Source organism: Molossus molossus, unplaced genomic scaffold (genome assembly GCF_014108415.1).
Source record: "Molossus molossus isolate mMolMol1 unplaced genomic scaffold, mMolMol1.p scaffold_m16_p_14, whole genome shotgun sequence".
NCBI lineage: Eukaryota > Metazoa > Chordata > Mammalia > Chiroptera > Molossidae > Molossus > Molossus molossus.
Window position 1 is genome coordinate 71,812,981 of NW_023425349.1, and position 13,072 is coordinate 71,826,052.

General features: G+C 39.6%; 1 protein-coding gene across 1 annotated transcript in view; it reads left to right on the forward strand.

The window, feature by feature from the left end:
* The window catches only part of FOCAD (focadhesin), a 300,263-nt gene that overhangs the window by 254,060 nt on the left and 33,131 nt on the right, over window positions 1-13,072 (forward strand). The window contains 7 exon segments of the mRNA XM_036260660.1: window positions 77-224; window positions 2,102-2,221; window positions 3,581-3,703; window positions 4,703-4,780; window positions 5,447-5,518; window positions 6,557-6,659; window positions 8,691-8,771. Coding sequence (XP_036116553.1) covers window positions 77-224; window positions 2,102-2,221; window positions 3,581-3,703; window positions 4,703-4,780; window positions 5,447-5,518; window positions 6,557-6,659; window positions 8,691-8,771 — 725 coding nt within the window.

A 13,072-nucleotide genomic window follows, 5' to 3' on the forward strand; every position in this document is an offset into this window, starting at 1 on the left:
CACTCCTGGGACAGGTGAAGAGCGGCACCCTGGGCTTCTCGTAGCTTTTAACACCTCATCTTCTTTGGCATTTAAGCACGGGCAGTATCCTGGGAGTTGGACTTGCTCTGTCCCTCATGAGCCACAGCAGCCAAACGGAGTCGCGAGTTCACGTGGCAGTGTCTCTCCGGAAGCTCTCTGCGTACCTGGAGGACAGTGGGGACCAGAGCAGAACCTTTCAGGAGGTAGGAGACAGTAGGCGACAAAGTGACAGTTTTCTTCCCTTTTCCGGCTCCTGTTTTCTTGTCGCTGTTTATTTTCTACTTCTCATGTTTTGGAGACCCTAAAATTAAATTCTTCCTCAGTGGCAACTGTGGTAAGGAGAAAACCTGAGTGGCAGACAACCTATATGAGAGGTGAGGTTTTCAAAGTGTGCAGCTATTTAAATGGCCGAGACTTAAATGTGGCATTGGAGATAAGAGCCGAGTGAATGCGAAAGCCTAAGTCAGCATCACTTGAAGGCCCTTTCCAAGAAGAGCTGCAGTTGCTGGAGGAAGTTAAATGGACAGTTTTAGAATTAGGCCCAAGCCAATGTAACTTTAAAAGACGACGCGGGGAAAAGCTGAAGAAATTGCAGATTGAAAAGGCATTTGCTTTTTTTTTTTTAATGTCAGCCAGCATGAAAAATTATTGAAGAGATTCCCGTTACCCCATTAAATGAAGAGCTTTGCCTGTTGTGGTGCAAAAATATGCAGGATTGCAGTTCATGTGACACCATCTGAGTGCTTGGAGGGCACGTCCGAGGCGGGGTGTCTGCTGTGCCCAGGTGAAGCCGGAGGCGTGCACTGCCCTGGGAGGAGCTGGGAGACCTCTGGCCTGGCCAGATTCTCCCTCTCATGAGAGCGGACTGTTTTGTCCCCGCCTGCCATGAGCTATTGACGAGCGCATAATGGCTGCTGTGTTCCCCTGCTCGGCTCCTCTGCACTCAGACGTGGGACTTGTTGAATCGGTGAATTTCTTGGGGGCACAGAAGGTTGAAGTTTTGTTCTAAGACATGGACCACATTTCCATTTTAAAGCAGAGCATGATTTAAAAGTGCATCTTTTTTGAAGCAAAAGGTGAAATTTTGCAACCAAGGAGCAATTTGGCTAATAAGTGAAAGCAAGGTTTTCATAATTGAGGCATTTGACTGCTTGATGTTTTGATTTAAAGGCCTTGGGCAAGCATTTTGTTTTTTCTCCCCGCTCACATTTTATTATCCAATTTTTACCTTAGAAACTGCTCCCTTTTTTTTTCATGCCGTATAAACCAGTGTTAAGAGGCGAACATGTCCACTTTGTCTTAAGAGTATCTTTGTTAGGGAGGCTTTTCATCATGAAAATGCAAGATAGCAGGAAGTGGGTAATTAACTTTGATTTGCAAAAATTGAGGCTCAAATGGATTGTTTGACTTGCCCAACATTTCTTAGCTAATAAATGATCAATTTGGAACATACACTTGAGTATTCTGTCTCTACTCTCAGCATTTTTATTTGCAATTTGTCCATGTATTCATTTATTTATTTATTCACTTGCTCATTAAATTATTCTACAGTGCTATGAAGTAAGTAGTATTATCTCTATTTTACCCAATTTGTCTGACTCTAAAACCCACAGTCGTGGGCCATTATGTTCCTCTACTGCTGCTGGGGAATCTTAACGTAGCACTGTTTCTGTTTCCTCTGCTGTTTGGCCTTGGATCGAAGCCTGTGGCGGTGAGTAGCAGCCACTGTGCTGAAAGTCTGCTTCTGCTGTTTGTAGGTGGTGTGTTTTGCGTTGGTGAGGGCACTCTCTGGTGTTGAGTATAAAGACCTGGATTTGAATCTCACCTCTGTCACTTGCTAACTCTATGTAATTGAGCCTCAATATCCTTACCTACAGAGTGGGAATAACGACACCCATCTCATAACATTGTTAGGAAATATAAGTTAGGCTGCGAAGCAATGTCCGGTCTGTGGTAAGTGTATTTGATTGAATCCAGTCCTATCCTGGGGAAAACTGTGACAGAATATTTGTGTCAACTAAACCTTGTTCTTTTCCTTTCCCTCATAAAGAAACATTGTCCTGCTGTCTTTTCTTCCCAGGTCCTTGCCTATACCCTTAGCTGTGTGTGTACAGCAGCATTCAGTACTGGAATTATTGAGGCTGCAGAGGCTGAAGATATTATGAACAAGCTTCGACTGTTGGTAGAGAGCAACCAGCAGGTTGGAATGCGTGCCCTGATCATTTCTCTCTGTGGGTCTCATGCTGCCGCTAAGCCCCAAGTTTGACTTACTCTGATTAGAGCATAATGGGATATTTTTCATGGCCAGAACTGAGAAATTTCTAACTATTCTCTTGTCTCACAGCTCTAGCTAACAACTATAGGTGTCTAGGTGTCTTTTGTCTCCTTATCCCCCTATGTTCTCCTGTAGACTTTGTTTTTATTGGTCGGAGAGAGTGCAAAACCTTTCAATATGAATATGTAGAGGGTTCCGATAAGGTCAAACCTTAGCAAACTGAAGGTGAAGAATCCTTGCTTATGACTGAATAGGTACAGGAAAATTTAAATGCCTGTAAATTAAATTAAATACCCTTAAATGTTCCCTCTGAAATATTATTCAGCCTTAAAAAAAGAAGTAAATCCTATGTACAACAGGGATATTGTGCTAAGTGCAACAGACAAACACAAAAGGACGCACACTGTATGATTCTGTTTATATGAGGCACGTAGAGTCATCACATTCATAGAGACAGAAAGTACAGGGGTTGCCAGGGGCCGGGGGAGGAGGAATGGGGAATTATTGTTTAATAAGTATAGAGTTTTGCAAAATAAAAAGAGTTCTGGAGATGGATGGTAATGATGGTTGCACGATAATGTAAGTGTACTTAATACCTGAATTGCATAATTAAAAATGGTTAAGATGGTAAATTTTATGTTATATGTATTTTACCACAATTTCAAAAATTGGAAAAAAAAAAAAAAGTTCTGTCTTATTACACATGCTCTAGAATTTTTCCATTGCTGGTGGCAGTGGTGGTTTGTTTTTTTAAGGTTTCTCTAAAGTCTTAATATTGGCCATAGTGAGTTAGTTCAGGATTGACTGGTTTTAAACCTAAACTGTTTGGTATTGTTACTACTTTATGATTATATGCCTGCTCACATACAGTAGGTTTTGCAACACCAAAACATAGAAATTCATACATGCACTGTTCATTACAAGACATCTCTCTTCTTGTTTGGGAGTTGACTGAGCTTAGCGATCTACTTTGGTATTTTCACCGTAACCCGTTCTGAGAATGTGGATCATTTGAGCCAAGTTGCTCAGTAGCACAGTGTTATTTTCCTCAAATAAACCACTCACTGCAGCTGAATCCCTTGCAATTAGACTGTAGCTTCTGTTGCAAACCGAAGTCGAGATTTTAAAAAATCTGCCAATTTCTGATTTTCAGATGGCAGAAGAACTTTCCGTAGGAAAGGGAGCCGCTAGAAGTGCTTGTGCTGCTCTGTGTAAACATTCCTGATCTGTGCCATTATTCTTCTTTTTCCTTACCCTTCCCTGGTTTTTATTTATTTACGACAGACTTCGGGTTTCGCCTTGGCATTAGGAAACGTAGTTCATGGTTTGTCTGTGTGTGGACATGGAAAAGCTGAAGATTTGGTCAACAGACTGCTCCCTGCCTGGATCAGGACTGTTCTAACAGAGGTAGAGGTCACCTCCTGCATAGTGTTTTATTTTTGTAAAAGGGGAAAAGGGCTACTTAATTGGACCATTTATAGGTGCTTCTTAGGTATATAGCTTAACAATAAAGAATAGGCAATTCCAAGTGAAAAAGAAACATGTACTTTTCAACCCTTATAAATGATGTACTTTTCCACCCTTATAAATGATACATCCTGTCAACTATCATAGTTGTTTATTTTTAAAGAGAGAGGAATGGAGAGAGAAAGGAATGGAGAGAGAGAGACAGAGACATTGATGTGAGAGAGAAACATTGATCGCTGCCTCTTGAACATCCTCTACCGGGGATGGAGCCCACAACCAGGCATGTGCTCTGACCGGGAATCAAAACAGCAACCTTTCGGTGCACAGGACAGTCCCCCACCTACTGAGCCACACCAGTCACGGCAACTATGATCATATTTTTAAAAACTGGTTATTTGGCCCTGGCTGGTTTGGCTCAGTGGTTGGAGCATCGGCCTGCGGGCCGGAGAGACCCGGGTTCAGTTCCCACTAAGGGCAGGTACCTCGGTAGCAGTTTGTCCCGGGCCCTGGTTGGGTCATGTGGGTGGCAACCACTTGATGTGTCCCTTTCACATCAATGTTTCTCTCTCTCTCTCTCTCTCTCTCTCTCTCTCTCTCTCTCCCCCTCCCACTCTATCTGAACAAAATATCGAAAAGTGTCCCCTCCAGTGAGGATAAAAATAAATAAACAAACAAACAAATAAATAAAAACTGGTTATTTGGTCAGTGTTTTAATTTTGAAACAACATTGTGGTTTTGAAAAATAAAAAACAAGAAGCCAACTATGATCTAACTGGTTCCTTAATTCAAGTCTGAGGCCATTTTTGGTTCAGTGATACAGGTTATATTGACCCTACACATTTAGTACCATTTTGACCATTAATTTCTCTATGATACAATAAGTTTTATAGACTTCAAACCCAAGGACTGTTTCCTTCTTGACATATTCTTTGTTTTCAGGGCACTCCCACAATGCTTTGCTTGGCGGCTCTTCATGGCATGGTGGCCTTGGTAGGCTCAGAAGGGAATGTAATGCAGGTAAAAAAAAAGAAGAAGAAGAAGAAGAAGAAAGAAAGAAAAAAATCTAAATGTACATAGCCACAGCAATAGCAGAATACCTAATATCTCAGTATGCTAAGGACAGAAGGATATATGCTCATGGTTATGGTTATACTTGGTTTTGTAGTGACTTGATATATGGAAAATTGTTCTTTGCTGAGAATTCTTTGTATAGAAATTTCCCCCCTTATTTTATTTGGTTTGTAGGAATTAAACCTAGTCAACTTATGTTCTTGCCATAAAGTTCCCTGCCTGAGAAAAGTGACTGAATCATAAGAAATTCCAGAAGTCATTCATATGAAACCCCATTTTGTATCTGTAACATTTAAGTTAGTATCTAAGTAAATCTTTTTCATTTTGAAATGTTTTCCACATACATATGTGCAAGTTAATTCTAAGTACTTCCTTTGTTTGCACAGTACAGGTTTATCAAGTGACTGCTGCATGCCACTGGACTGGCGCTGGGACCAACGATAGATAAATCATGGGCCCTGCCCTCAAGGGGCGCACAGCTTTAGCTTTTGAACTATAAGGACGTAATGATAAATTACTCCACAGTTTAGAAGATGATAGCTCATACACTGGGAATATCATTATATACTTTGGGGGGGATGTCAGTGTGGATATTTCTTGTTTCTCTTTCAGCTGAAGTCAGAAGCCACTCAGACCTCTCGTTTTCAAGCCAGACTTAACGAAGTCATTAGGACCTTAACACAGGTGAGAAGAAGAATTTAAAACCTTTCGGTGGGAAAACAGATGCTCCCCTTTCTGTCTTATTTTTCTTTCATGATACAAACTGTTTTACTTAGAAGATGAGAAAATCTCTGGTTATTGGTGGTGAGTGTAAGGGGCATTTGAAAGTGAGTTGTGCCCTACGTTTGCTGACAAACATGCACTACTTCTGGAAAAAAAGAAACTGGCAGTTAGAGTTAACTTAGGTTGGCATTATTAGTTTCCCTTAAAAATTTAAACCTGACCCTGCAAGAAATGCCAGGCCCAGAGGACACGGAAAAGGGAACCGTGAAGATGCGGGCAGGCATCTAAGTGGCATGGCCGAGTGGCTTTCCTGTTTCCTTTGGAGAGTTGGTGTTCTTATTGCATATAGAACTTTGTATTCCAGTCTTGTCACTTAGCGTACTTTTCTGAGCGTACTACAGCTAATTATAGCACCCAAAGAAGTTTTAGTAATTTATGCTTTTGAAAGCAAACATGAATTTTGGAACAGAAGAAACTTTTTTATGTATGAATGTAAATATTCTCAAAAAGAAAAAAATCTACTTAAACTTAAGTTGCTATAACTTAGGAAGAAAAACATTTATAATTTAAACTATTTTTTTTATGAATGATCTAACAGTAATAAAAAATTATTTAAAGAAGAGAACAAAATAATATCTTTTTTCATTTTTAGAGGTATTTTAATCTTAAAAACCTATCCCCTCTTTTTTGGATTTTCTTTTTCAAATTTTTTGAAAATTTCTTTGAGACCAATCTTAGTGATATCTGAGACAAGCACTAGTATGCTCTTCTGTCATCAATTGATTTATTGGTTGATTGATTCATTCAGCAACACTTGTTGATCACCTATGTGTCCCAGATTTAGTAGATAGACAGGTGATATTGCATCTTGTCACAGAACTTCTCATTGCCAGACAAGCTACCACCTCATAAAAGATTAGTGACTTTCTGTGAGTGGCCTTTTATTGAATGGACTTTGGCTCATGCCCTATCACTGAACTGTTACATTTTCACCCATAGGTCATCAGTGTGTCTGGGGTGATTGGTCTTCAGTCCAATGCAATCTGGCTTCTAGGACATCTTCATCTATCTACTCTGTCCTCAAATCAAAGTAGAACCTCCGGTAAGATTAGAGCCATCGGACGTTGGAGCTGGAATGAGGGATTGCTGACTCGGGCTATGCACTTTGTTAAGAGCATTCATCTGCACAACAGCCCTAAGTGATGGGGATGGGTATTACCATCCCTGTTCTACATCAGAGGAAATGGGCTATGGAAAGGCTCCCTGACCTCCGCTGGGTCATGTGGCAGTTGGTGGTGGACACCAGCTCGAACTCAGATCTGTCTTTCTTTCTGAAGAACCTGAGGCTCAGAAAGATTACATAACCTATAACCTATATACATAGTTGGTTTAGTGAAAATTCAGAAAAAAAAGAACTAGGTCCTTGAAGTTTGAAACAATTTTCTTTTTATTTTACTAAATGTAATAATTATAGTTTGTGTACCACTTGTATTTCATTGAAAGTCTCTTCATATATGGCTAGCGTTTTTCTGGCCCCAGCTTTTGAGAAAATAATGGGTAAGTACATTTAAAGTTAATGCAACTCATTGGCTGGAACTGAAATCCTAGGTCTTCATATAACAAGGCCTTTTCTATTTCCAGCTTTTTTAAACAAGCAATAAGAAATATTTGCAATTCCCACATGCTTAATTTATGTTTGTGCTTGAAGATTGTCTGGAGAGGTACCCCTGTAATATCCTGGGGCCTGTGTCTGCTCCTTGTTCCTTATAGAATTTTGACCCACTGGCTCTCTTGGACCCAGGCAAGAGGGGTTTAGGTGCCAGGGGTTCCTCATTAAACTAGTTGCACATATCCCCTGACAGGTAGTGTATGGATAGCATTACCATGAACATGGGCCCCTGTAATTACTGTCTCCCTCACTCTCAATCACTCCTTAGCTACAGAAATAGGACATTATTCTGCAGCATTCCCAACATAATGAACTTTAGACAGTTGGCAGCTGTCATATTAAAATGGGGAAAAGACCAAAAAAAACCACAACTTAGTCATCGAGGAAACCCTTGGTAATGATAGTTTTGAAGGGCAGTGCTCTCACATTTTTTGTCCTGGTAAAAGAGCAGGTTTGTGGCAGGCTTTTGCTTTTGCACATAGGCTTTTCTTAAAAGAATAATTTAATACATTTTAAAGAGAGAGGAAGGGAGAGAAACATCAATGTGAGAGTGCAACATTGATCAGCTGCCTCCTGCACGCCCCCTACCAGGGCTGGAGCCTGCAACCCGGGCATGAACCCCTACTGGAAATTGAACCAGTGACCCCTCGGTGTACAGGATGACACCCAGCCAACTGAGCCACACTAGCCAGGGCGGCTACATAGGTTTTTAAATGTTATGGGCTACATGGCCTGGCCCACATATGCTCAGGTCAGGTCACAGTGAATCATCCTACACCCAGATTCTTTGGAACAAAATGATTGTATGTCTGGAAAAGTACAGTTACTTGTTTCCAATGGAATTTTCCAGTTGAGCCATTTATTGCACTAAAAACCATCTCATGAAACAATTATGGGGGACTGGGAGGAACGGAATCTAGGAAAACCCCAGGCCTCAACGAGCATAAATGTCACTGCTTCGCTGTTCCAGGTCAGCAGCCTCTGGTTATTTGTACATGGTCACTTAGAGTCCCTACCTTAGGAAGTAAGAGGCTGATTGCTAGTGATCCTGATTGTTACATTTCATGGTTCATGTATCTGATTCAGGATGTTCTGAAGCAGCTCCCGGGATGGTGTCTCAGCCTGGAAGCACAGCAGACACCTTGCTGACACTAAGGAGGTCACAGGCTTAGGGCTCATTGATGTGACAATATGGGAAGGATTTTTTTTAACCACTTCTGTGGTTTCCAACCTCTATTAGGTTTACTACCGTTTTAGATAGCTTGCATAGCCTAAGTGATTACATCAAGGCCAGTCACTTTAATCTAATGGAATTAGCTGCAACCACAGAGTATTGTGCTGAGATTAATGGCGTAAACACCTCTGGTTTGTCTCTGGGTTGGTATGGCAGCATGAGATCATTATCTGTCCTTCGTTAGTCCCGCCAAGTTCACTGGTTAATTTGATCATTTTCTGTCTCCACAGTTCCTACTGACTATAGCTATTTGCCAGAAAGCAGTTTTATTAGAGCAGCCGTTGACTTCTTTGTGATGGGAGGAAAAAAAGGCAAGTAAACACATTTCTTAAGTTTTATCATTCTTTCTGCTTAGTAAGGTGTGTGGCCTGAGCATACTTCTGTATAATTAAACAACACAGATCTGAAGGAGTAAATTTTTCTTCTACTAGACGGTCTTTACAATAGAGATGACCAGGATCCCAGCTGTAGTAAGTGGTACATAAAGCATACATGCTGTGTAGTCTCTTGGAATCACCATATCTGACCTGGGGCAGGGGCTCTGTGAAGACCTTAATCTTCCATTTGGTGATTTAAAAGTATAAGCATACATTTCTTGTCAGTTTCAAGTGAGTGTGACCTAAAAAGAGGAAACAGGCCTGGGTACAGTTCATATTTGAGGACCTGACTTGGAAGTAGATCTTCACCCTGCACCTTGTATGATCACCCTGTGTTGTTGGAACTGCTGGCTCTAGGTTTTATTTTTAGCTTATGCTCTTTTTCTCCGCAAACATTTGTCCCTTTGTGATTCTTTCTTGGCTGTCACCCACATTAGAGCACAAGCAATTCGAAGGCAGAGATTGAGTGCCTTTTGTTTTAACTAGAGCCAGAAGAATGCCATCTAAGTTATTGAATAAATACTTTTTAATGACACACAGCGCTGTGAGGAGAAGGATTTATTCAGCGCTGTGAGGAGAAAATGTGTTAGAACGGAGCAGCTCGGGAACCAGTTTCATTTACGCTGTCATCGTTTATTGATATTTGCTGGTTCTGTTCTAGCTTGGACTGGTTAGGTCAGTCTGGGCAAAACCGGTGCCTGCATTATAAGGCCATCCCAATTTCAGGGGGAAAAATGTTTTTAAACAAATGAAAATAAAGAAATCGGAAGGAAGCAAGTTTGATTAATGAAGGTGTGGAAGAATAAAATCTTACAATCGAAAGGGACATTAAAGGTCACGTCACCTGATTTCCCAGTGGGTACAGTGGTCCCTGGAACTTTCAATTTGTAAACTGCTTTCCTACCTTGGAGATGAATTCCTTTAGTTTCTGGAGTTTTAGTAAGTGTGCCATTATCCTAGGATCATGAGTTAGCATGGTTTGCTTTCACATATCCTCAGTAAAAACGGATACATGGCTATGTCATTGTCGTACATGATATAGTTATATCTAAACATGTCATATATTACATATAATGTGGAGTGCAGTGTATAAAGCACTATAAATCAAGTCTATTTCAAGTAGATATTAGAAATGTCTTCATCAGTAAGAAATTAAATTTTTATTAAAAGAGCATCTAAAATTTTCATGGCTAGAATAATTCTAGGGATATATATTGTTGCTCAATTTTCTGTTAGATTGCTCCCTGGTATCTTATGCAATTTTAAAATGGTGATAATATGCCCTGGCCGGTTTGGCTCAGCGGTTAGAGCGTTGGCCTGCGGTCCTGAGAGACCCGGGTTCGGTTCCCGCTAAGGGCACGTACCTCGGTTGCAGTTTGTCCCCGGCCCTGGTTGGTCGTGCGGGTGGCAGCCACTCGATGTGTTCCTTTCACATCGATGTTTCTCTCTCTCTCTCTCAGTTCCTCTCTCTCCCTCCCACTCTACCTGAACAAAAAATGGAAAAATGTCCTCGGGTGAGGATAAAAAAATAAATAAATAAAAATAAAAAAAATAAAAAAAAAATTAAAATGGTGATAATGTGAGATAATTTCCATGAGAAAAACAAAAAAATTCTTAAGGTCAAATGAAAGATAGTCTCTTTTCTAGTGAGTAAAATGGCACTTGGCCCCCCAGATCCATATTTCTTGGCAGAAATGAATTTTCTCTGAAGCCTGTGGGAAAGTCTTAGTTAAATGTCACATTTTTATGATGACATGGTCATGACACAACAGGAAATGCTCTGCTCCAAAACTGAAAACTCAGCGAGCTGGCAGCAGTGACGTTATATGCAGGCTTCCTGATCTCTGTTTTAAAACAGATAAGTGAAGTATGAAAAAAATGCCCTAGTGCCCATCAGACTTGGTGTTTTCAGGTTGTGGGAGAGGGCTGCCTTCTTGTCAGGTTTGCTGACTAGATTCAGAGGAAAATCTATTCAGCCTTGCACATTACTAATGATGACCCCAGAGGAGTGGGGGCCGTGGGAGGCTGACCTCAGTCTCCAAAGCCCATTTACAAAAACAAAACCAGACCCTGCTCTCTGGGGCTAAATGGGATGGCCAAGTGTGGAGGTGTGCATGCAAACGAGTGTTGCTTCTTCAGTATGCCCAGCTCATTTGAATTTTAATAACTCTCTTCTGAAGCAGCTTTTGAGTTTAAATGTCTCGATGTCATTCACCAGAGCCCTGTGGAGCTGCTGATAGGAAGGATGACAACTTTGGTGAGCTCTTTTGAGGAAGAAATGGCTTTAGAAGATGAAAATCATGCTTGGCATAGGCACAAGAGAGCAAACTTTCGGGAGCGCGTGGCTCCATTGCCTCTGTGCTATTTACTAACTCGCAGAGGAAGACAAATGGGATAAGTTATCCCTGTGCCGCTCATGCCAGGATATTGGGCATCATGATCTCAATTTCAGGCAATCAAATTTGAGATGGCGAATCTATTCCTCTGCTTTCTAATGCTTAGGGCTCTTCTCACTTTAATATTCATGTGATAGAACATATAAGATGTTCATAGTATCCTACGTTCATAGCAGGCCTACGTTTTAAACCATACCAAATAGATGAAATCCCCTCTAGTTATTAATGACGTCAGTAAATAATTTTGAATGCAACTCTTTTGCTATACCCTGTAACATTCTCTTTTTCTAATGGTGTTGGCCTTCTTTTGGCAGATGTGTTATTCCTTAAACTTTCTCATTATCTCATTATCTACCCCTCTGGGCATTTCTTGACTATATTAGGCTTAAAACCTGTTTATCATTTAATTCTTTCTATCGTGGAATTATTTTTTTCTCTTTAAGGGTCTTGACATTTTGACTCTTATTTTGCTTCTTTTCTAGTCATTTATTCTTTTTTTTTTTCTGAGTTCTGATCTTTGTGTGTTTTTTTTTCTAACCTTATAGCATATTCAGATTTCATTTACTTTTTTTAATAAAACATTTAAAATGTATTAAAAGTTCTTAATAAAAGTAATCATTTATTTTTGTTAGTAACATTAGGTATTTTTACCTAACAATTTAGGATTATTTTTCTTATCATTCTGTTTCTGGGGAATGTGACTAATTTTTTAAGCTTGTATTTTTCTGTTGGACTTGAAAGTTCACAGTAAGAAGTATTATTTGAGGAAAGTATATTTAAATCCTTGTAATAAAGTCATTATGAAGGGCATTTTTTCCCTGCTATGAATTCATTGGTCAGTGATCTATATATTTAACTATTGGGCTTATGAATAACCTATAGATAGGTATATTCTCAATCATTTTTGGACTAATTAACATGAGATATAGTTGTCGACAAGTCTAGCCAAAGGAGCAGAATTAGTGAACTCTGAGTGTAGAATAAATGATATGAGAAAGCTGTCCTATTTTTCTGATGAAATTATGGAGTCAGTTGCTAAGACTGTTATTTTAAAGTATTTGAATTTAGTAAAAATTTACTTATACAGTTATTTTTTAAAAGATTATTAGAAATGGGTGTATGGGTATAACACTAAGTTTTAAAATGGTATAAAGAAGAAAGAATCCCCAATAATCTCACCACCTAGAAAAAGCCACAGTAGATATTCCAGTGTATGTCTTTCTAGATGTGTGTGCTATATTATGTTGAATCATAAAATTTATATTATTTTGTTGTCTGCTTTTGACAAATTTAACATTCCGTAGACATGGACATAATCACCACTGATCTCCTCCGAAGGGAGGCTTGGAAGAAAGTATATAAAGAATCCTTGTGCTTGGCCAGTGTGGCTCAGTGGATTAAGCATTGTCCCTTGGACTGAGAGGTCCCAGTTCAATTGCAGGTCAGGGCACATGCCTGGGTTGCAGGCTTGATTCCCACTAGGGGGCGTGCAAGAGGCACGATGTTTCTCTCACATGGATGTTTCTCTTTCTCCCTCTCTCTAAAAAAAATCAATAAAAATATATTTTTTAAAAAAGAATTCTTGCATCACTTTCTAGATATTTGTTAATTTGTTTTGGGAATGTTTGATTTTTATTTTGTTGTAAACACCAGTAAGATATGTAAAAGCAAAAAGAGTCACCAGTTGTTTCATGAGTTTCTCACAGCAACTATCATTTTTGAACTTTAATTTGTTGCTTTTATGCACACACAATTTTTACATATTTTCAAGTATACATATATTCTGTATTTTTACCTTAATATTATAAACATTTGCCTATTTTCCATGTCTCTATAATT